Below are 25,821 nucleotides of genomic sequence, written 5' to 3' on the forward strand. Positions count from 1 at the left end.
CAAGTTGCTGAGTGTGAAATGGTTCTAAGGATATGCATGCAGAGTGACTTAACAGACCCTTAAAACTCTGTAATAACATCTTATTCACATCTGAAACTGCTGTGACACATTTACCACAAATCAGTACTTAAATGGGTCTAGCTTTGATATTTTTCCCTGACTTCACTGATTAGGTGGGAGTAAGGTAGTTTGGTCTTCTAAATTCACAATCTCAACTTTCCTCTTTATGATGTGCCTCTGTGTCCTCTACACAAAAATTTGTATTTCTTGGATAAAATATCTTAAAAATCCAAATTTCTCAAGTGAAGAAATCCATGGAAACTTTTCACATTATTTTTCAAAATGTTCAAAATTTGAGGATAATACTTACACATTTTGAGCTCATAAATGTCAAGTTAATTTAAAACTACTACAAAGCTGGAATGGCAATTACATACTTACACTTTACTCAACTTTTCAAGTACGATGCGTTTTCTAATCTGGTTCTGGGAACTTGAGTCTATCAGTGGAAAGGTGGAATCATGCTGAATCACATTTTTAAACAAAGCAAAACAGAATCATACGTTTACATTCTTTCTTTGATAAGTAGAACAATAAACATTAAAACATAAAAGTTCATATCTGTTGCATAGTAGAAAAATAACTAGACTTGAGAATTAGATTTAAATTTGAGTATCAACTCAGTTGTTAGGCTGTTGTGAACTTGCTTGAGTCATCTGCCCTCTTTGGATAGTTAGTTTTCTCATCTTTGTAATTGGGATATTAATACCTCCTTTATTAAATGATAAAATGTATACAAAAAGATTTCATAAACTGCTAAGTGCTGTACAAATGTAGGGGATTAAAATATTAAAATTAGCAAATACTATAAATATATTATCAGGAGTTCTGTCATTACGTCATTTGACCCCTAATCATTCTAGAAATGGCAGACAAGATCATTCAAACCAACTCTCTCTCTGAGAACTGAAAAAAGTTGGAGGAAAAAAATCCACATTTGTTTGAAACACATTTGTTAGCATCAGAGAGCTAACAAGGCTATAAAGAATTACAGTCTGAGATCCTGGAGAAGTTAATTACAGATACAGCACTAATTTTCCATTTAGATATTGAGAAACGGAGCAGTTTTTCTAATAAAAAGAGTTTAGGGTATCCTTCGAGAAGGGAGGGGTATGGGCAACCCTCCCCAAATATAAGACCAGGACTTGGAAAGACCATACTCTAGGAATAAGAACAAGAATAGGAAATAGACTAGTTCTTTCAAGAGGTGAATCCCACCTTGAAATCATCTTAATCTCTGATTACATTACAGTGATATGGAACAGCTACAAATCATGTCAGAAGCAAATATAAATCTATTCTAGAGGAAGATAACATCATCCTGAGTCTCCAGTTATCTCTGTAAATTTTAATATAAAATGTTTGGCATATAATAAAACAAGACAATATGATAACAATCTGAAACAGCCTACAGAGATCAATCCTCAGGGAATCTAAATAATGAAGTTATCAGCATTATTTAAAATAAATGTTTAATATATTCAAAGAAAAATGACAAGGTTGAAAATTTTTGAGAACTGGAAACTACATAAAGTAACAAAATGAAGACCCTAGAACACAAAAATACAGTATTTAAAAGTAAGAACTAATGGGTAGACATAAGAGCATAGTAGAAATGACTGAAGAGAGAATGCTGAATAGGAAAATATCCAGAATGAAGCACAGTCACCACTCCCCAAACACATAATGTAAAGCACAAAGGAGATTAAGAGACCTACAAGATACAGTAAAAAAAAGACTAAAGAGAAGAGGCAGAATAGAATAGAAGCAATATCTAGGAGATAACTGGGAACATTCCAAAACTTACAAAAAAGTCTTAAAAGAAGCTAGAGGACGAAGACACAATACTTTCAAAGGAATAGCAATAAGAGATACAAATGGAAGCCAAAAGACAAGGGAATGATATTTTCAATGGGCTGAAAGAAAATAACTGCTCATCTAAAATTCAATACAGAAAAATATCTTTCAAAAGTGAAAGTAAAATAAAGAATTTTCTGACAAAGAAAAACTGAGAAAATTCATTATCAACTGATACTAAGAGAAGTATATTCTTCAGGCAGAAGGCAAATAATCCCAGATGGAAGAATGGGGATAGAAGGAGGAATGAAAAACAATGAAAGAGTAATTAATTGGATAAATCCAGCTGAGTGTTGGCTATAAATAATCTTGCAATATATTTAAAATTTAGAGAAAATAAAAATATCCAATACTAGAACATAAGTCGAGAGGGATCAAGAGGGATAGATGGAGTTAAATCATTCTGAGGTGCTAATTGTCCAGGAAGCAATGAAATTATTAACTTACATTAGACTTTAATAAGACAAAGATTCAGGTTTTAACACTTAGGGTAACCATTTAATGATCAATAAAACAGTATATAAAAACAATTTAACAGAGGCTAAAAAATGGAATAATGATTCAATGCAAAAGAAAGAGAGAGAGAAAAGGAAGACAGAATAAGTGGGACACACAGAAAGAGGAGTGAGATGGTAGGTTTAAACCCAAATACTGTATACCAATTGTGACATGAAATGCAAATAAATTCTCCACATAAAGGACAAAGATGATCAATCTAGACAGATTGTCCTTGACCACATTAACACAAGAATGTTAATGTCAGCAAAGTAGACTGTAAAGAAAAAAAACAGAAAGATTGCTCCATAGTGATATGAGTTTCAATTTACCAGGAAGACGTAACAATTTTACATTTATACCCAATAACATGGTCTCAAAAAGTAAAATTTGCAGAACTAAAAGGAGAAATAATCAATCCACAATTAAGGTGAGAGATTTTAACTCATCTTTCTCAGTGACTGATGGAATGAGCAGACCAAAACCAAACCCAAACCACCACACCCCAACAGTGCTTCTCAAATGTTAATGTGCATGCCCATCTTCTGGGGATCTTGTTAAAAAGTAATTCTCATTCAGTAGATATGGGGTGGGGATGAGAGTCTGAATTTCTAACAAGCTTCTAGATGATGCTGATGCTGCTGGTTCCATGGACCACACATTGTATAGTAAGCACTGTATTACTCTATCTTTGTGTTTCTGAAAATTTCCCTAACAAAAAGTTTTTAAAAATTGACTACCTACAGGCCAGGTGTGGTGGCTCACACCTATAATCCCAGCACTTTGGGAGGCTGAGGTAGGCAGATCACTTGAGGTCACGAGTTCGAGACCAACCTAGCCTGGCCAACATGGTGAAACCCCATTTCTACTGAAAATACAAAAGTTAGCCAGGCATGGCAATGGGTGCCTGTAATCCCAGCTACTTGGGAGGCTGAGGCAGGAAAATAGCTCAAATCCAGGAGGTGGAGGTTGCAGTGGGCCAAGATGGCACCACTGCACTGCAGACTGGGCAACAGAGGAGACTCCATCTCAAAAAAAAAAAAAAAAAAAAAAAAAATTGACAACCCACGAAGGAAATCAGAGGAAAAGATAGTTCAATGGGTGATATTCTAAGCATCTAAAGAACTAACATTATTTTTAGACAGATTCTTCCAGAAATGGAGGGAACATTTTCCAGCTTGTTTTACCAAATGATTACAACCAAAACCTGATAAAGATATTACAAGAAAAGAAAATTAGAGGCAGTGCCAGGTATCATCATTCTGAACAATTTTCACCCTTTTCCACTGTCTTTGTACTTCAGAAGGCTGATCTGTACAGGCTGCATCAATGGGCTTCCTTGCTGTCTGGCTTTTATCTCAGTTTTGCCAATGAAGAATAAGAAACTGGATGGTGCAGAAGAGTCATTCCTGCTTGGTCCACTACATGTTGCACTTCCTTGTACAAAACCTCATGGTCCACTCCTACCTTTTTCCTTGAGGTCTGGGGGTGGTGAGGGCTTTCAAACTACGATTAGTGTATTATTCCTTTGGTTTCCTTCACTCTGACCACATGTGCACACTTTGGAAAACAGTCCCATAATTAAACTTTCCTCAGATTACTCAATTTGTACCATGTGATTTATGATGAGACCATGAGCAATTCATATGCTCATGTCACTCATTCTGAAAATATGTGCAAAAATTCTAAGGCAAATATTAGGAGGACCAAATTCAGTATTATATAAAAAGGCTACTATAGCTCAATCAAATTGAGTTTATTATAAGAATGCAAAGTTGGTTTAATATTAAAAATAAATGTTAGGTCTGGGAAAAAATGGCAGATAGGAGGCAGGACTAACTTGCAGTTCCCACTTGGTCGGACAGAGCGGCATGTGGAGACTCACATCATGAACTTTTGCTCCAAGAACTACCGCAGAAACATACCAGAAAAGGCGAGGAACTGTGAGTCAGCTTGCTTTCTCAGCTGGGAGGCCTGTAGCCTGGGCCAAGTTCTCAGCCCTGCTCATTAGCTTCCTGGAAATAAACTTGGTGCTTTTGTGGGGGCACGGTGGGAGTGAGTCTGGCCTTTTAGGCTGCAGGCTGTGTGGAAGGTGGGTGAGGCTTGTGGTTGCCAGCCTTCCCCCACTTCCCTAGTAACCTGTGTGACGCAGCAGAGTCAGCTATAATCCCCCTGGGAACATAATTCCATTGGCCTGGGAATCACACAATGGTACCCCCACCTGATGGTCTTTCTCTACTGACCCTGGTAGCCAAAGACAAAGGACTTAATCTCTTGCAAGTTCTACGGCCCTGCCTACTGCCTGACCCCAGAGTAAGCTTGTATCCTCCCTATACTACTGCAGTTGATACACTCTTGAAAGCACCACCTCCAGGCTGGAGGCCAACCAACACAAAACCAGTGCACTTAAAAAAAAATACAATTAAGGACCCTCACAGAGTCTACTTCACTCCCCTGTTACCTCCACCGGAGCAGGTGCTGGTATCCACAGCTGAAGACGGATCACATCACAGGACCCTTTGCAGACATTCCCTAGTACCAGCCAGAAGCCTGGTAACTCTGCTGGGTGGCTAGATCCAGAAGAGCAATAACAATCACTGCAGTTTGGCTCTCAGGAAGCCCCATCCCTAGGGGAAGGAGGAGAGCACCAAATCAAGGGAGCACCCCGTGAGACAAAAGAATCTGAACAGCAGCCCTTGAGTCCCAGATCTTCCTTCTCACAGTCTACCCAAATGAGAAGGAACCAAAAAAACAATTCTAGTAATATGACAAAACAAGGTTCTTTAACAACCCCAAAACATCACACTAGCTCACCAGCAATGGATCCAAACCAAGACAAAATCTCAGAATTGCCAGAAAAAAAAATTCAGAAGGTCGATTATTAAGCTAATCAAGGAGGCACCAGAGAAAGGTGAGGCCCAACTTAAAGAAATAAAAAAAAAAGATACAGGATATGAATGGAAAAATCTCCAGTGACATAGATAGCATAAATAAAAAACTATCGCAACTTTGGAAAATGAAGGACACACTTAGAGAAACGCAAATGCACTGGAAAGTCTCAGCAATAGAATTGAGCAAGTAGAAGAAACAACTTCAGAGCTTCAAGACAAGGCTTTTGAATTAACCCAGCCCAACACAGACAAAGAAAAAATATTTTTTTTAAATGAACAAAGGCTCCAAGAAGTTTGGGATTATGTTAAACAAACAAATATAAGAATAATTGGTGTTCCTGAGAAAGAAGAGAAATCTAAAAGTCTGGAAAACATATTTGAGGGAATAATCAAAGAAAACTTCTCCTCTGGCCTTGCTAGAGACCTACACATCCAAATATTAGAAGCTCAAAGAACACCTGGGAAATTCATCATAAAAAAATCATTGCCCCAGCACATAGTCATCAGGTTGTCAAAAGTCAAGATGAAGGAAAGAATCTTAAGAGCAGTGAGGCAAAAGCATCAGATAACTTATAAAGGAAAGCCTATCAGATTAACAGCAGATTTCTCAGCAGAAACTCTATAAGCTAGAAGACATTGGAGTCCTATCTTTAGCCTCCTTAAACAAAACAACTATCAGCCAAGAATTTTGTATCCAGCAAAACTAAGGTTTATAAATAAAGGAAAGATAGCCTTTTTCAGACAAACAAATTCTGAGAGAATTCACCACTACCAAGTCAGCACTATAAGAACTGCTAAAGGAGTGATAAATCTTGAAATAAATCCTGGAAATAACACCAAAATAGAATCTCTTTAAAGCATAAATCTCACAGGACTTATAAAACAATATGACAATGAAAAAAAAAAAAAAGTTGTCCAGGCAACAAACAGCACGATGAATAGAATAGTACCTCACATCTCAATACGAACATTGAATATAAATGGCCTACAGGCTCCACTTAAAAGACACAGAATGGCAAAATTAAGAATTCACCAACCAAGTATCTGTTGTCTTCAAGGGACTCACCTGACACATAAGGATTCACATAAACTTAAGGTAAAGGGTGGAAAAACATATTCCATGCAAATGGACACCAAAAGTGAGCAGAAGTAGCTATTCTTCTATCAGACAAAACAAACTTTAAAGCAACAGCAGTTTAAAAAGACAAAGAGGGACATTATACAATGATAAAAGGACTAGTCCAATAGGAAAATATCACAATTCTAAATATATATGCACCTAAACCTGGAGTTCCCAAATTTATAGAACAGTTACTATGAGACCTAAGAAATGACATAGAAAGCAACACAATAATAGTGCTGGATTTCAGTACTCCACTGACAGCACTAGACAGGTCATCAAGACCTGTTCCTGAATGATCATTGCGTCAACAATGAAATCAAAGTAGAAATTTAAAAATTCCACTGTGGTCTGAGAGAATATTTGATATAATTTTGATTATACCCTAGAACAAATGGATTTAACAGATATTTAGAGAACATCCTACCCAACAATAGCAGAAAATACATTCTATTCATCAGCACATGGAACAGTCTCCAAGATAGACCATACGATAGGCCAGTTGAATTTTTTAACAATTCCAACTGAACAGGAAGTCTCCTGGCCAGAACTCAAGGGAGGGGGTGAATCTGGTGTGCAGACTCCACAGACTGGGAGATGTGAAAGTCCTACTTGTTCTCACAGGTGGGAGGCTGGTAGCCTGGGGCAAGTTCTCAGTCCTTCCCACCCACTGCCTGTAAACAAACTTGGTGCTATTTGGAGGGGCATGGTGGGAGTGAGACTGGTCTTCTGGATTGCATGGGAGCTGGGTGAGGCCTGTAACTGCCGGCTTTCCCTCACTTCCCTGACAACATGCATGACACAGCAGAGGCAGCCATAATCTTCCTGGAACAGCTCCACTGACCTGGGAACCACACTCCCATCCCCCACAGCAGCCACAGCAAGCCCTGCCCAAGGAGAGTCTTGAGCTCAGACACATATAGTCCTGCCCTCATCATGGTCCTTCCCTACCCACTCTGATAGCTGAAGATAAAGGGCATATACTCTTGGGAGTTCTAGGGCCCTACCCACAGCCTGATTCTTCCTATACTACCAAAACTGATGCTCTCTCAAAAGTGCCACCTTCTGGCAGGAGGCTAACCAGCACAAAAATAGTGCATTAAACAACGAAAACTAAGGATCCTCACAGAATCCATTTCACCCCCCTGCCATGTTCACCAGAGCAGGTGCTGGTATCCACTGAGAGATCTGCAGACCTGACCTAAGAGATTATCCAAGTGATCAATAAGCAAATAAAATAGTGCTGAATTTATTAATCATCACATAAATATATTATAATCATAAAGCAATACTACCAGAATGGCTAAAACTAACAATATCAAGTACTAGGGAGGATATGGAGTCAAGGAAACTCCCATATAGTAGCAGTGGAACTGTAAACTGGTACAACCACTTTGGAAAACTGTTTGGTATTATCTAGTATAGTTGCATACATGCATATATGATAACCCAGCATTCCCAGTCCTAGATACTTCAGAAATACATATGCATATTAGCACAGAGATAAATACAAGAACATTCATAAGAATATTGTTCATTATAGCCCCAAATTGGAAATAGTCTAAATGTCCATTAGCATAAATAAATGGTATATTTGTATCATGGAATACTATGCAGCAATAAGAACTACAGCTATATGCAACAACACAAATGATTCAAAAGTATAATACTGCATGAAATAAATTGGACACCAAGAATATATACTGTAAAAAAAAAAATGACAGAACTAATCTGTCCTAATATAATATTAATTTTGGAAAGAGGTGCTGATTAGGAGGGGATATATATGGGGCTTCTAGTTTACTTGTAATGATCTATTTCCTGGCTTGGGTAGTGATTACATCAGGACATTCACATGTGAATACTCACGAAATCATATAATTACTATTTATGTTGTACTTCAATGGAAATATTTTAATGTGTTACGTAACATTTTTGGAAAATGTTATAAATTTTAAAAAGTCAAATTTCAGGGATTATTAAGGCTAAAAAGCACAAAATGATAAAATAAGTGATGTTCTATGGTAGGTTTATGCAGCTTAGTGACAGAAATCAATGTTTCTCCCAGCTTAATATAAGTTTTGGATGATGTCTAATAACATACTTGAAATGATTTGAAGTAGGGTGCTGGGTCAAGCAACACTCTATAGAAATATATTTCTAAATTTTTTACATTTCTACTTCTACCCTCTTTCCAAATCTCCAATGTGCTTTTAAATTTAGAGCCACATTTACTTGGGAATATTCGAGAACAAAGTTTTGTGGTAAAAACAAGGTTATTACCCATTCCTCTTCATGTTAAATGACTTCATTTTCCAGGGAGTACACATCAATCAAAGATGGGTGTAGAAATATTAAAAGATGCTCTCTAAATCTCAGTGGCACATTTTCAGTCTCTACTTATGGGTACTATTTACTGAGTACCAATTACATGTCATGTACTGTGATAAATGCTTTACACACATTATCTTTAAAACGAATAACAATTGAGCAAGAGAAGCTATTAATAGTCCCATTTACAGATGAGCAAACAGACCAGGAAACTAATTTTTCATATGGCTAGTAAATGACAAAACAGATGTTCAAATCTAGGTCTATCTGAATGTGCTTTCCATTCTCTTTGTCCATTATTTCCCAGTAAGTCTCTTTTACAAATTATTTTCATCTATAGTATTTTAAATGGACATGCTTGCTAAATATTTTTCAATGTAACTAGCAAGTCTCTTTTACAAATTATTTTCATCTATAATATTTTAAAATGGACGTGCTCGCTAAATATTTTTCAATGTAACTAGCAAGTCTATTCCATGGCATATACTTCCATTAAACACACACACACAGACCCCATTTTTAAATCTGAAAGAATACATGCCGAAGAAGAAAAACCAAGCCTCTTCAGAGGCTTCATTTATTATATGAAGAATTAGGGAAAACTTTGTCCCACCATTTTAGGCTATTTTTACATTAGAAAAAAATACGGCACACTGATGAAAATTTACTAGGGGTAAACGTCAACTTATTTGTAAAATAGTAATGCCAACAGTGGAGATGGCACTGTAAACCAAAAGGCAGAACGACTAAAGAAACTATTTGAAAATTTAACAATTATCTCTTCAATATCCTTCCTGCTCCAAGATTTGCTGTGGTGAGTTTTCCAAATGTTAACAACCTGGAAAAACTCAATGTCTGTAAGACATACCTCTTCTGAGTCTTGTGATTTGGTGGTTTCTTCATCCAAAACATATCGTCCTCTATAAAACTCCCTGATCCTCAGATTTAACTTTTCAGTTTCTTTTTTCAAATTCTCGTAACTCGGCAGTGGTTTAATGGCTGTATCTGAGCCCCTAAAAGGTAAAGACTCATCCAAGCTGTTCTGAGATTCCCTCCAGGCAGGGGAATGACTATCTGGATCTGGGATTATGTCATCTTCATCAAGTTCTTCTTTAACCAGACAGGCTTCAGGTTTCAGACACACAGAAGCATAATTCTGGCCATACAAAAACCTCAAAGTTTCTTCTGTCTTCCACTCAATCAAAGTCTCCTTCAAAACTTTAAGTAAGTTCCTCTTTCCAACTTCAGGACACACCTGCACTGAACTAGAGACTGACCTAGACACTTGGTTTGATTTGGCAAATTTTCTCTTAAAATGCTCTGCACTTTTCTTACTTATGCCTACTAGAGTTATTTCTGACCTACTGTATTCACTTTCAGAATTTTCTGAAGCTTTTAATCTTTCAGGCAAAGTGCTACTTGAAGAACTCTGAGTATTTACTTTCTGTAAAGGAAGTTCACATGTAGCATCTTTGTCCTGACTATCTAATTTGCAATTGCCTAACTGCTCAGTGACATCTACTACTGTCTGTTCTTTGTCTTTGTGTTTGGAGTCAGCTTTGTGACCAGCTTTCTTTTTCATTATGATTTTTTGGTGCAGCTGTGGTCTAATACTTGTTGAATTTGGTCTGTTTCCTGGTAGAATAGAGGAAACAAAGTTTTGCTCATTGTCACTGCTACTATCACTGTGAGTGCTAGAAGAACAAGATTCATATTGCTTTTCAAAGTGGCTAGGATTGTCGATATCTGATGTTTTAATGGCTCTACTGCATAACTGTACTTCTTCTCCAGAATGGCCACTGTAGAATGAAAGAGAAATAAAATAACTAAATAACAAATAGCAAATAAAACCCGAAACAATAGGAAAGTAAAGTACCTCATAGTATTTATACATTGTAACTTTCAAGGTAGAAATTTTTATTCCCTAGGCAAAACCTTATTTCTAGGTTCTGATATATAAATTTCAGAAGAAGCCTATAATTTTAGTACACCTATTAATAATATATTTTTTGATACAGTTCTCCTTCTGTCTTCTTCCTTCATCTTTTTCCCCCAATTATTTTAAAATTGTTACAGGAGTACAGCAAAACTTTTTTAAAAACTTGATAATGCTGTCCCACTGCACTATTTGGATTTGCCTGTTGTTGCAAACATATATATATATTTAAAAAAGTACATATATAAATATAAAGTATATATAATATATAAATATATATAAAGTATATATATTTACATATATAACATATACTTATATGTTACATAATGTATACTATATATAATATATAAAATATATATGTAGTTTAAAAAGATATGATATGAAAAATAATATAAAAATAAATATATATTTTTAAGATAGTGTCTCACTGTGTTGCCCAGGCTGGATTGTAATGGTGTGAACTAAGCTCACTGCAACCTCTGCCTCCTGGGTTCAAGCAATTCTTCCACCTCAGCCTCCCGATTAGCTGGGATTACAGGTGGGCACCACCACGCCTGGCTAATTTTTGTGCTTTTTTAGTAGAGATGGCGTTTTGCCATGTTGGCCAGGCTGGTCACAAACTCTTGGCCTCAAGTGATTTGCCCACCTTGGCCTCCCAAAGTGCTGGGATTACAGGCATGAGCCACCATGCCTGGCTGACCATTTTATTTTTTATTTTTGTATTTTATTTTATTTTTATTTATTTGAGATGGAGCCTTGCTCTGTCACCCAGGCTGGAGTGCAGTGGCAAGATCTCGGTTCACTGCAACCTCCGCTTCCTGGGTTCAAGTGATTCTCCTGCCTCAGCCTCCCAAGTAGCTGGGATTACAGGCGCACACCACCACGCCCTGCTAATTTTTGTATTTTAGTAGAGATGGGGTTTCGTCATGTTGGCCAGGCTGGTCTCAAACTCCTGACCTCAAGTGATCCACCTGCCTTGGCCTCTCAAAGTGCTGGGATTACTGGCTGACCTTTTTAAAAAAAGTTTTTCTTTTGAAAATTTTGGCTGAGTGTGGTGACTCATATCTGTAATCCCAGCACTTTGGGAGGCCAAGGCAGGTGGGTCACCTGAGGTCAGGAGTTCGAGACCAGCCTGGCCAACATAGTGAAACCCTGTCTCTACTAAAAAGACAAAAATTAGCCAGGAGCGGTGGTGTATGCCTGCAGTCCTAGTTACTCAGGAGGCTGAGGCAGGAGAATTGCTTGAACCCAGGTGGCGGAGGTTGCAATGAGCCGAGATCGTGCCACTGTATTCCAGCCTGGGTGATTTAAAGTGAGACTCTGTCTCAAAAAAAAAAAAAGGAAGAAAATGTCATTATCGGTTTCTTAAATAAAAAAAATTACAGGAATTGTGTTTAGGTTTGAAAAGATAAAATGATAAAAATAAATGGGTAAACATTTTCTAATTCTGGTTGACTGTTGTACAGAAAATTCTACAGAATGAAAATCACAGGAAAGGCATAGCAGAACAAGTTAGCAAATCAACATTTTTCAATAAAAGATATTTAAATTTTAAAATCCACAGTTACAACAGCATGCTAACAATAAAAGACAAAAGTTGTCCGTGACAATGTTCTTCAATTTTCAGATTAGATTTAAATAAGATAAAGAATTACGAAAGAGAAAAGCCAAGAGTAGCTTTGCCAATACAAACTTGAAACAAAGAAGGACGCTCTCAAGCACAGACACATAACAAAACTTTAAAAGATCAGGATGAAAAAGACTCTGGGTCAAGAAGTAAGCTGTGGGAAAATATAAAGGAAAAAATATATATACATAAAAGTTGAAAGCAAGGTCATAGATGGGAATGAAGAAAAAAGACAAAAAGTTAGTTTAGTCTTAGATACCATCTTTTAGTTAGAATCTAGCCTATATAGCCATGGGGCTGTCTCTTGCATCAGAAGTAAAAATAGGTGTAAGCTCAAAAAATTAGAACAATTTAACTTTCATGTATTTCATACTTTCTCTTGGAGTTTTAAGGCAGTTATATGTTTTTATACTACTCTGAAGCTATAAAGATATACACCAACAAATAAATATCTCTTATTTGTGCTCAACGCCCTGTGACTAAGGTAGTGACTATTAACTAGGAACATTTATTCTGAGAGTTAAGGGATGTGTTTTGAGAGATGGCCATGGCCAGGCAAACAATACCATGAGGAAAGTTTAGAAAGAAAATCACAATTTGGAATTTATATTAATGCTTTAGATGCTCTTTCAAATAATTAAGTAACTGGTACATTATTGGTTTTGAAATCCCATAGGACTATAAAAACCTTTCAACAAATGTAATAGGCACAATCTAGTTGACAAAGAAGCACGGTATCTGAGATGGAGGCTGTGTTTATGTCCTATTTCAACAGGTTAAATTAGATTTCCTCGGGAGGAACAGCTGTACAATAAATCATACAGATCAAACACATCATCTTACCATCACAAAAGAAAAAGCTGAACAGGTCAAATATTTCTTTGTGTGGGCTAGAATGGGACATTTACATAATGCATCAGCACAGGAAGTCCAAGAGCTCCTATCACCTGGTTCACTCCTAATGTTTCTATTAACATAAATATATAAATGGTAAATGATACTGATTCAACCATACCTCTGTTCTTCCTTTAGCAGTTGAAAATCGGGATGCCTGTAACAAGAACACAGAAATAAAAATTAGGCTGGGTACGGTGGCTCATGACTGTAACCCCAGCGCTTTGGGAGGCTGGGCAGGTGGATCACGAGGTCAGGAGATCGAGACCATCCTGGCCAACATATGAAACCCCATCTCTACTAAAAATACAAAAATTGGCTGGACATGGTGGTGTGTGCCTGTAGTCCCAGCTACTCAGGAGGCCGAGGCAGAAGAATTGCTTGAACTGGGGAGGCAGAGGTTGCAGTGAGCTGAGATTGCGCCACTGCACTCCAGCCTGGCGACAGAGAAAGACTCCCATCTTAAAAAAAAAAAAAAAAAAAAAAAAAAAATTAAAGGACAAAGTACTCTCAAACTCATCAACAAGAAATCTGGATTAGTCTCTCTCTTACCCCAACTTTACTCACTTTTCAGGGTTAAGTTCAAATTCCACTAGCCCAATAAAGTTTTCCTTGACTAACTTGGACTAAAGTAAATCCCTTCCCTAAATTCCAGAGTCATCACTGTCTGTACAATTAACATAATTAATCATGAACTCGTTTATGGCATACTACTAGAACCATTACCTAAATGTTTAACTTTTCTTTTTCTTTTTTTTTTTTTTTTGAGACAGAGTTTTGTTCTTGTTGCCCAGGTTGGAGTGCAATGGTATGATCTCAGCTCACTGCAACCTCCACCTCCTGGGTTCAAGCGATTCTCTTGCCTCAGCCTCCCCAGTAGCTGGGATTACAGGCATGCACCACCAAGCCTGGCTAGTTTTGTATTTTTAGTAGAGATGGGGTTTCTCCATGTTGGTCAGGCTGGTCTCGAACTCCTGACCTCAGGTGATCCGCCCACCTTGGCCTCCCAAAGTGCTGGGATTACAGGCATGAGCCACTGTGCCTGGCCAATGTTTAACTTTTCGTATGTTTAAGTCTGGTTTCTTAACTAGACTTACAAGCTCCTTAAAGGCAAAGACTGTTTATAATTCTGTTGGATTTCCTTTACGTGGTAAGACTTTTTGCCTTAATTTCTGCGAAAGCAGTTACACTGGAGTAGTAGCAACCCCCCTGCCCCCACCTCAGCCTCCCACAGTGCTGGGATTACCAGGTGTGAGACACCACATCCAGCCAGACCTTACAATTCAGTAGAAGAAAAATGCATGTTCTAAGAGCTTTACAGATATTGATCCTCATAACAATGATGCAGCTACTAATATTATCCCCATGTTATAGATAAGGAAACTGAGTACAGAGAGAACAAGCAATTTGCCCAAAATCACACAGCTAGTAAGTGGTGAAGCCAGGAATCAAACCCAGACAGTAAAGCTCATAATAACTACACTGTTATTGAAGACAGTTATGTGTTAAATGCCATGAGAGATGTATAAGCTGCTACAGGAAATCAGAGAAGAAAAACTTCCTCCTGAGTCAATCAAAAGGAGTTTCAGAGAGGTGTCATTTCAGCAGGGCTTATAAAGATGGATACAGCCTGTATATAAAGGCATTTGAGGCTAATCCCATGAATCTCACTCTAGGGTATTTACTCTACAAACCTCTCCCTTTTTCTCTGTCTTTTTTAAAAGCATGTAATCATGTTTAAATCTACCCAATCTCTTAAAAAAAAAAAAAGTCCTTCGATCACACAGCCCCTCCTCATTTCGTCGTAAGCCTTTATTAAAGAAGTCTGCCCTTGCCATTTTCAACTTCCATATTTCCTACTCTGTTATCAACATTCTGCCTTCTGGAATCTGTACTCATTACTCCCCTGAAATGGCTCTTGCTGAGATCACCAATTACTATAAGACGGCTAATAGATATTTTTCAGGTTTTTTTAAGGTAGAGGGAAAATAATCAATATGAAAGGATATCTCAAAGGAGGCAGAATACAAATAAATCATAAAGCAAGGCCCAGGATAGAAAGTGGAATCAGTAAGATAAAGGAGGGTACTTTATCAGCAATGAGGCAGAGAAATGAGGACCCATACGAAGAAAATGATGTCAAAGGAGATTCTGCTGGATGCCCTCAATTGGTTCAGTAAAGTGGTTAAACTATCTACTACGGTTGGTTCAAAGTTTGAGAGTAGAAAAGGTCTATTCTAAAGTCAGTAAGAAAGAAAAAAAAAGGTGGGAAAAATATAGTAGAGAGAACAGGGCCAAAGGAATACAAAGAATGTAGGCTTGGGTATCAGACAGACCTGGGTTTAAATCCCAAATCTATATATAACTAAGCGTCCTTGGGTGCGTCGCCACACCACTCTGAGCCTCAGTTCCACCATTCATAAAGTGAGTAACATAGTATTTCCCCAGGGATGCTAAGAGGACTGAATTAAATGAGATAGCTTATCTAAAGTGCTAATGGTCTTATTTGAGAACTTTCCCCAAAATGTTCAGCAGCTAAATAGGAAAAAAGTATGACTGGAGGTTGGGAAGGTGGACATGGCAGAAGGTTAAGGGAGAAAGAATCTACAGTTGTTTAAGAGGACACTGTAATCGCTGACTGTAGAGTTCAAGAAAACAAAAGTAAGAGGGTCTGCCAACTCAGAAGAATAGAGCTAGGCTAGAGATAGAAGGTCAAAATGAGGTCACAAAGCAGACTCGGGAGTGATAGCTGCAGATTGAGATAGAGGTTGTGGTCAGAGACGGGAAGCTCTTATTTCAAGATCTTGAAGGCAGAATAGTTCCAAACAAGAATGAGGTCCAAGTGTAGCTGAATCAAATGGTAATCAAAATATATAAACATTACTGTAAATTATGAATGCAATTTAAGACAGCTTTACGCAACATCTCCTGCTATACAACTTGTTATTTTTTGAGAATTAAAAGAAACTTACATCTTTAAAGAAGGCAAAGGAAAAAATCAGCATTACTTACCATATGCGAGGTGTATTTTTTAAATTGTGGTAAAATTTACAGTTTAATACATTTTTAGGTATACAGTTCAGTAGCATGAAGTACATTTACACTGTTGTGCAACTGTCACCACCATGCATCTCCAGCACTTTTTCATCTTCCCAAACTGCTAGGTGGTTTTACACATTATTTCATTTAATCCTCACACAATTTACAACTCTATTTTTATTTTTTTTGAGACAGAGTCTCACTCTGTTGCCAGGGCTGGAGTGCAGTGGCGCAATCTTGGCTCACTACAACCTCCGCCTCCCAGGTTCAAGCGACTCTCTGGCCTCAGCCTCCGAGTAGCTGGGATTACAGGTGCCTGCCACTATGCCCCGCTAATTTTTTGTATTTTTAGTAGAGACAGGGTTTCGCCATGTTGGCAGGCTGGTCTCGAACTCCTGACCTCATGATTCACCCACCTCGGCCTCCCAAAATGCTGGGATTACAGGTGTGAGCCACCGCACCCAGCCTTTAACTCTATTTTTATAGATGAGGAAACAAGTTTTGAGAGGTTAAATGACTTCCTGAGATTGCATAGCTAACAAGTAGTAAATCTAGGATTCGAATTAGGCCAAGCTCTTTCTATATCCTGTTGCCTCTATTTAGTGTTAGAAAAAGACTCAAAAAAAGTTGTAAGGATACCACCTTTGCTTAATCCCTTTCACAGGAACTCAATATACTTTACAAACTATTTTCTTCTCCTTTGTGTAATTCTTTTGAGAACTAAACTCAATATTGTTTCTAGATGTTAACTGTCTTAAAGGAAACTTAAATACCTTCCCTGATCCCCAGTCTATAAAGAATGGTACCTGACACTGAAATAAAGTAAATTAAAGATTCAATATAAAATTCCAGTTTGTTTTTGTTATGTGTTGTTTTAGAAAGAATGAAGCACCAAGTTACATTGCTCTTTCTTTTCTATCCTTTCTTAGATGAAATCCAAATTCCTTTTGTTTGAAGAGAAAGTGCCATTTCTCTTCCAGCTAAGTATTTTCTATTCTCTTCCCACAATTTTTGTTGTCCTGAAGATAGTTATGAAAGCTCAGTTTAAAAAACAAAAATACGTAACCATTCTAGTTAAAGAACACTTGTAAGCTGTTTCTTCATAAACATTTTCATCTTACTTTCACTAAGGTATAAATTAGATGACTGGTTTTCATTTTAGCAAAGTAAATCTAAAACTAGAAATAACTTATACCAAAGAACTTAGTGGATATACGTACATATTTATATATATGTGCATATATATCACTTAGAGTATGTATGTTATACATAAACCAGCAGAAGCAGCAGGTATGGTGAGAACTTGTCAAATCTATTTTGAGACATGTTAAACCCTGTTTCAGAAAGCTTTTATTCTGCATATCAAGCAACAGAGGTGGCTGTTCAGGAAGAGGTTGTAGTTGTTCTGCAGAGGTTTTTGGCTTCCGCACCTCCGAGATTCTACTGTTTACTGCCAAGAAGCAACGTGTGAAATCCCCTACTCTGGACCAGATGATGGCGCTTTTAGCTCTGTCAGCATTAACCATTCACCCCAATTTGATCTTTAAAATCATAATTTGATTTTCAACATTTGTCCTCCTTTCCTTAGATTTAAGATTTAGGTTACAATTCAGGAGACTTCTCACCTTCAAAGGCTTATCAGAACCTACATTTAGCCAAACAGGATTTATAACTGCAACTATATAATTACCTATATGAGCACACTCTCAGAGGATCAAAACTCAATGTGGTCTGTTTCTGGCCACCAAGTGGGTAAAAAATTTCTAACTCACAAGATGAGAAGGATTATAGTGCGTCATGACCCAGACCATTCTAGGTCAATGTTTTGTCTCTAACAGGGTTATCAAGAGACATTTTGTGAGAACCACTGTTAGTTTCCATGACATTACGGATATACTCCAGATATTTTACATACCTTAAAGACGAGGAGCTAGAAAACCTCCAAGGCCCTTTCTGACTCCAAAACCTTGATAAAAGTATGGAGGTGGAATTTGTGAATTTGTCTAAATCTTAAATTTATTTAAATATCTGTACGAATGAGGTAGTGAGCTTACTGTGATATAAAGATACTATTCTTATAAATTTTAAGGGATATTGTTTGGTTTTGGTATTATAAAATCTGGTAAATAAATTTATACAAGCATACCTTGTTTAACTGTGCTTTCCTTTATTGCGCTTTGCAGATATTGCATTTTTTACAAATAGAATGTTTGTGGTAACTGTGTCTGCCAGTCTATCAGCACCATTTTTTCAACAAAATGTGTTCTCTGTGTCATAGTTTGGTAATCATCATATTTCAAACTTCATTGTTATCTGTTATAGCAATATATGGTAATTTTTGATGTTAGTGTTGTAATTGCTTTGGGGTACCATGAACTAAGCCCACATAAAATGTCAAACTTAATTGATCAATATGTGTGTTCTGACTGATCCACCAACCAGCTGTTCACCCATCTCTCTTCCTCTTCTCAGGCCTCCCTATTCCTTGAGACACAACAATATTGAAATCAGGCCAATTAGTAACTTTACAATGGAAGACTCACTGACATTGAATACTGCTTTTCCTTAAAAAAAAAATTTTTTTTTGAGACTGCAACAAGATAAGACCTCTGTCTCTCTGAAAAGCTAATTTTTATTTATTTATCTATGTATTATTTTGAGATAGAGTTTCGCTCTTCACCCAGGCTGGAGTGCAGTGGCACTATCTCGGTTCCCTGCAACCTCCACATTCCGAGTTCAAGAGATTCTCGCACCTCAGCCTCCTCAGTAGCTGGGATTACAGGCGTGAGCCACCATGCCCAGCTAATTTTTGTATTTTTAATAGAGATGCGGTTTTGCCATGTTGGCCAGGCTGGTCTCAAACTCCTGACCTTGGATGAACCACCTGCCTTGGCCTCCCAAATGGCTGGAATTACAGGTGTGAGCCACCACACCCAGCCCCCCTCCCTTTTATTTTCTTTAATTTATTGAAATGGAATCTCACTCTGTTGCCCAGGCTATAGTGCAGTGGTACCATCTCGGCTCACTGCAACCTCTGCCTCCTGGGTCAAGCGATTCTCCTGCCTTAGCCTCCCAAGTAGCTGGGATTACAGGTGCATGCCACCACCTAATTTTTGTATTTTTAGTAGAGACGGGGTTTCACCATGTTGGCCAGGCTGGTCTTGAACTCCTGACTTCAAGTGGTCCACCGGCCTTGGCCTCCCAAAGTGTGGATTACTGGTGTGAGCCTCTGCGTCCAGCTGTAATCTAAGATTCTATCAGTTGTGAGATCCATTTCAATAGCACAGGTGTTAAAAATGTAAAAATATACGCAACTTAGAATAAATAAAATGCATTACTAAATGCAAAAAAAAAAAAAGCCTCAAAAAACAACAGCAACAACAAAACCCTTACAATGGCCTCTGAGTGTACAAGTAAAAGGAAGAGTCACACATCTCTCACTTTAAATCAAAAGCTAGAAACGATTAAGCTTAGTGAGGAAGGCATGTCAAAAGCTGAGATTGGCCAAAAGCTAGGCCTATTTTGCCAGTACACAAGTTGTGAATGCGAAAGAAAAGTTCTTAAAGGAAATTTAAAATGCTAGTCCAGTGAACACAAAAAAGCAAAACAGCCTTATTGCTGGTATAGAGAAAGTTTGAGTGGTCTGGATAGGTTAAACCAGCTACAACATTCCCTTAAGCAAAAGCCTAATCCAGAGCAAGGTTCTAACTCTCCTCAATTCTGTGAAGGCTGAGAGAGGTGAGGAAGCTGCAGAACAAAAGGTAGAAGATAGCAAAGTTTGGTTCATGAGATTCAAGGAAAGAAGCCATCTCCATAACATAAAAGTGCAAGGTGAAGCCGCAAGTGCTGATGTAGAAGGTACAGCAAGTTATCCAGCAGATCTAGCTAGGAGCACTGATGAAGATAGCTACACTAAACAAATTTTCATTGTAGACAAATCAGCCTTATATTGGAGGAAGATGCCATCTAGGGATTTCATAACTATAGAGGAGAAGTAAATATGTGGCATCAATGCTTCAAAGGACAGGATGGCTCTCTTGTTAGGGGCTAATGTAGCTGGTAACTTTGAGTTGAAGCCAAGGCTTATTTACTATTCTGAAAATCCTAGGGCCCCTAAGACTTATGCTAAATCTACTCTGCTTGTGCTCCATAAATGGAAAAGTAAAGCCTAAATGACAGTACATCTGTTTACAGCATGGCTTACTGAATATTTTAAGCCAACTGTTGAAACCTACTGCTCAAAAAAAAAAAAGATTCCTTTCCAAATATTACTGATTATTAACAATGTACCTAGTCACCCAAGAACTCTGATGCAAACATACAAGATTAGTGTTTTCATGCCTGCTAACATAATATTCATTCTGTAGCCCACAGGTCAAGGAGTAATTTCAAGTCTTAAGACATACGTTTCCTAAGGCTATAGTTGCCACAGTGATTCCTCTGATGGACTCGGGCAAAGTCAATAGAAATCCTTTGGGGAAAGGATTCACCATTCTCGATATCATTAAGAACATTTGGGGCTGGGCGCAGTGGCTCATGCCCGTAATTCTAACACGAGGTGGGTGGATTACTTGAGGCCAGGAGTTTGAGACCAGCCTGGCCAACATGGCGAAACCCCATCTCTACTAAAAATGCAAAAATAAGTCAGGTGTGGTGGCGCATGCCTGTGGTCTCAGCTACTCGAGAGGCTGAGGCACAAGAATCGTTTGAGCCTGGGAGGTAGAGGATGCAGTGAGCTGAGATTTCGCCACTGAACCAGGGAGGCAGAGGTTGTAATTAGCCAAGATTGCGCCACTGTACTCCAGCCTGGGTGACAGAGTGAGACTCTGTCTGAAAAAAAAGAAAGAAAAAAAAAAGAACATTTGGGATTCATGGGAGGAGGCCAAAATATCAACATTAACAGGTGTTTGGAAGACGCTGATTCTAACCCTAATGGATGACTTTGAGGGGTTCAAGACTTCAGTAGAGGTAGTCACTATGGATATGGTGGAAATAGCAAGACAAGAATTAAAAGTGGAGCCTGAAGATGTGACTGAATTGCATCAATATCATAATCCAACTTGAATGGATATGCAGCTGCTTCTTATGGATGGGCAAAGAAAGTGGTTTCTTGAGATGGAATCTACTCCTGATGAAGGTGATGTCAACATCGTTGAAATGGTAACACAAGATTTAGAATATTCCATAAACTTAGTTGATAAGCAGCAATAAAGTTTGAGAGGACTGACTTCAACTTTTTTTTTTTTTTTTTTTTTTGAGACAGGGTCTTGCTCTGTTGCCAAGGCTGGAGTGCAGTGGTTTGATCTAACTCACTGCAACCATGAACTCCTATGCTCAAGTGATCTTCTAGTCTCAGCGTCCCAAGTAGCTACAAGGACTACAGTTGTGTGCCACCACACCCAGCTAATTTTTTATTTTTTAAACATTTTGTAGAGATGGGTCCCGCTGTGTTGCCCAGGCTGGTCTCAAATGTCTTGCTTCAGGTGATCCTCCTGCCTTGCCCCCCAACCATGTTGGGATTACAGGCATGAGTCACCGCTCTTGGCCTGACTCCAATTTTGAAAGATGTTCTACTGTGGGCAAAATGCTATCAGACAGCATCTAATGCTACAGAGAAATCTTAGTGAAAGGAAGTCGATCAATGCAGCAAACTTCATTGGTGTCTTATTTCAACAAATTGCCGCAGCTACCCCAACCTATAGACACCACCACCCTGATCAGTCAGCGACCATCCACATCAAAACAGGACCCTCACCAGCAAAAAGACCAATACTCGCTGAAGGCTCGGATGATCAATAGCATCTTTAAGCAATTAAAATATTTTAAAATTAAGGTATATACATTATTTTTTAAACATATAATGTTACTGCACATTTAAAAGACTACAGCATAGTGGAAACATAACTTTTACAGACACTGGGAAACAAAATCCACGATTGCTTTATTGCTTTAGTATAGTGGTGATCTGGAACCAAACCTCCAAGATATGCCTGTACTTACTGGCTTTCACAATAATGTAAGAAAGACCAAATTAGGTCAAATTCAATATTCTGTTTCCAAATGGTGTGTAAGGTCATGGCATCCTCAGTGATGCCAAGTTCAAATTGTTCAGGACATGCTCTAAAACATCCCTGGTTTTTCTTCATAATTTAAAAGCTTTGATCTATATTTTATCAGCCTTCACTTTTACAGACTAAAGAGATCAAATTATTAAAGTCAGTAACTTTATTCAAAATTCTTAAGACAGACCTTTCTATAAGGTAGTATAAGTTTCTCTAGTCTTAAGCAGATAATTTTAATTTTCATCATTTTAATAAATATTTCCTTATGTAGAAAACTTTCTTTACAGTAGCAATGACTAATGACACAGTTGGCTTAGAACTGTAAATCATTAGAACCAAAGGGAACTCAGAAGTTAAATGCAACCTTTTCCTTTTACAAATGAGGAAACTGAGACTTAGTGTTGAGAAGCGGGTTTCCTATGGTAAAACAACCAAAAACCTGAGCTAAATCCAACAAAACAGTGCTCTTCAAACTGCAGATCAGGACCAATCAATTAAGTAGGTTGCTGCTAGTGTTTTAAAAAAGCAACAGAGTAGAAAATATCAGAGGCATTTCATGTAGTAAGGATAATACTGTTTCACAGAAGTTTTGTTTTAGTTTCAGTTATACGCATATATGAGATCATAATGTAAAATGCACTTAGTGGTCGAAAGTTTGGAAGTCATTGCAAGAAGATACCTAATCTTTTGGGTGAATTTAACAATTTATTCTTAGTCTCATTCTGTCGCCCAGGCTGGAGTGCAATGGTGTGATCTTGGCTCACTGCAACCTCTGCCTCCTGGGTTCAAGCGATTCTCCTTACTCAGCCTCCCAAGTAGCTGGGGCTACAGGCGTGTTCCAGCACTCCTGTCTAATTTTTGTATTTTTAGTAGAGATGGGGTTTTGTCATGTTGGCCAGGCTGATCTTGAACTCCTGACCTCAGGTGATCCACCAGTCTTGGCCTCCCAAAGTGATAGAATTATGGGCTTGAGTCACCACGCCTGGCCATAAAAATTTATTATTATTTTAAAATTATGATTATTAAAATTACTATTATGATGCAATTTATTATTTATCATGACTCACTGTAAGCTAATAAAAATATCTCTGCATTAAATACTACATGCCACCATTTACAAGAAGCAATTTTTTCCTCCCTAAAGGAAGACTGGCTCAGGATATTGTATCCCATACCACATGTGAACAGACTTTCTTTAAAATACCACATTTCTGTAGAGCTTACATGTGCAGTAGCCAGACAAGCTTTTAAAAATATCAAATTCTAGAATTCTGATCCTTAGCACAGGTAAAAAGATGTCTCTGAAAAAACAGTGACCTCTAGTGGATTAATTAAATAGCATGGACATAATCCCTGCCCCTAAGAATTTGGAAATTAAGGTAACACAAATGCACCCAGATATAAAAGATATTGATACGGTTATACACTGACAAGTGTTATATATAATTAAGGGCTATAGTTATGCTATACAATGAGGCAGATGCATATATATAGATTATTCACTGTTTCCTTCTAATCAAGTGGAATATAACAAATAGAATCCTGGTCTCATACAGATCACTAGTTTAAGAAATACACTTAATGAACGGGTTGGATTAAATCTCTCTAAGAACCCTTTTAGCTCTTTAATTATGATTCTTTCTTAATTCATTTTGTACATCAATATCAGATTAAATTCTGCTCAAAAACATTTGATGGCTCCCCAGTACTTGAGGGTTTACCACACTCAGTCTGGCCCTTTGTTATTTATCTATTGCTATCTTCTCGTTTCCCAAATTTCAAGTCAGCCAATGTTCAATATCCCAACCCATTCCCACAGGTTTATTTTCTCACTTTTGCTCACAGTTTCTCATTATGCAATGTCCTAACCTTGCTCATTTATAGGCCAGGTCCCCATTAAAGTCAACACAAATGTGTTTAATTCATGTTCTGCCATCCAGTGATTGTTAAATTCACAGGCTGGGTTTTATACTTGTATGTATGTGTATAGCCTGCCAGGTACTAAGCACTTACTGCACAATTTGAATATAAATTAAGTTGATTCATTTAGATTAGGGAAACAAAGGCTTTTTTTTTTTTTTTTTTTTTTTTGAGATAGAGTCTCGCTCTGTCACCAGGCTGGAGTGCAATGGCAGGATCTCGGCTCACTGCAACCTCTGCCTCCCAGGTTCAAGCAATTCTCCTACCTCAACCTCCTGAGTAGCTGGGACTACAGGCACGCGTCACCATGCCCAGCTAATTTTTGTATTTTTAGTAGAGACGGGTTTCACCACGTTGGCCAGGATGGTTTTGATCTCTTGACCTCGTGATCTGCCCGCCTCAGCCTCCCAAAGTGCTGGGATTACAGGCATGAGCCACCGTGCCCGGCACAAAGGACATTTTCATCTTTCTTTTTTAGTGAGGTAGTGAAGGGTATATAGCTAAGGTAGAATTTCAAGAACTGCAAATATAAAGTGAAAGGGCTTCAAGTTTTGGGGAAAAGTGAGCATTCTGAATATAGGACGGTAAGATTTTAGGAAAACGTTAGAGGAAGACCTGTTTTACTTCATTTTATTTATTTATTTAATTTTTGAGAGTCTCACCCTGTGGCCCAGGCTAGAGTTCAGCAACATGATCTTGGCTCACTGCAACCTCCGCCTCCCGGGTTCAAGTGATTCTCCTGCCTCAGCCTCCCGAGTAGCTGGGATTACAAATGCCCGCCACCACACCCAATTAAATTTTGTATTTTTAGTAGAGACGGGGTATCACCATATTGGCCAGGCTGGTCTCAAACTCCTAAGCTCAAGTTATCCGCCCACCTTGACCTCCCAAAGTGTTGAGATTACAGGCATGAACCACTACACCAGGCTGGAAGACTTGTTTAAATTAGCTAAAGGAAGTACCAATACCTATGCTTGAAGAAAACAGAGATGGCAGGAAAGGTAGTTTGGTAAGTGGTTTTGAAGCAGTTGAGGTAGATAATGAGGATGGCACAAAGGGTTAAATTTAAGATGTAGAGAAAATCTCTTTGGAAGAAAAGTTAAGGATAACTTGAGGAAACACTGGTTTCAGTGGGGAATAAAATATGTTGCTCTCAGAGGACTGGGGAAGTAATGGGTAGCTCTAGTGACAGAAATATTAAGAAAGGAGAAAAAGAATAAGTAAAAAATACTCTTAGCTTCCCAGTCATGTTGAACAATGCCAATCTTTTATTTTCCCAACAAGAAAGCTGACAGGCTGGTGGTGAAATGATGAACAATTTAGTCTTCATTACGTTTAACCCAATTATCAAGGGCCACAGTGTCACGTTTTCCATATCCTAAACCACACAGGATTGGATTGGCAGGCAGAGGTGTGTGCCATCACACGTGCTGTCATCAGCATAAATGATGTTATTTGAATTGAGAGTGGTATTATATCGCCTTACGCATTAGAAAAGACTTCAAGGTTTTCAGCTTTTTTTTTTTTTTTTTTTTGAGTCAGAGCTTTCTAGTTAACCTGCGTCTCATTATGTTTAGGCCATTAGTTTA

General features: G+C 38.0%; 1 protein-coding gene across 3 annotated transcripts in view; it reads right to left on the bottom strand.

Annotated features, from left to right (window-relative positions):
* RPAP2 (RNA polymerase II associated protein 2) overlaps nucleotides 1-25,821 on the bottom strand; it is a 95,470-nt gene that overhangs the window by 59,645 nt on the left and 10,004 nt on the right. For all 3 annotated transcript variants that reach the window (XM_010370366.2, XM_010370370.2, XM_010370368.2), the window contains 3 exons: nucleotides 13,333-13,368; nucleotides 9,623-10,553; nucleotides 442-524 (listed from right to left, as the gene is read on the bottom strand). In XM_010370366.2, coding sequence (XP_010368668.1) covers nucleotides 442-524; nucleotides 9,623-10,553; nucleotides 13,333-13,368 — 1,050 coding nt within the window. The remainder of the gene's footprint in view (nucleotides 1-441; nucleotides 525-9,622; nucleotides 10,554-13,332; nucleotides 13,369-25,821) is intronic.

Source organism: Rhinopithecus roxellana, chromosome 8 (genome assembly GCF_007565055.1).
Source record: "Rhinopithecus roxellana isolate Shanxi Qingling chromosome 8, ASM756505v1, whole genome shotgun sequence".
Classification (NCBI taxonomy): Eukaryota; Metazoa; Chordata; class Mammalia; order Primates; family Cercopithecidae; genus Rhinopithecus; species Rhinopithecus roxellana.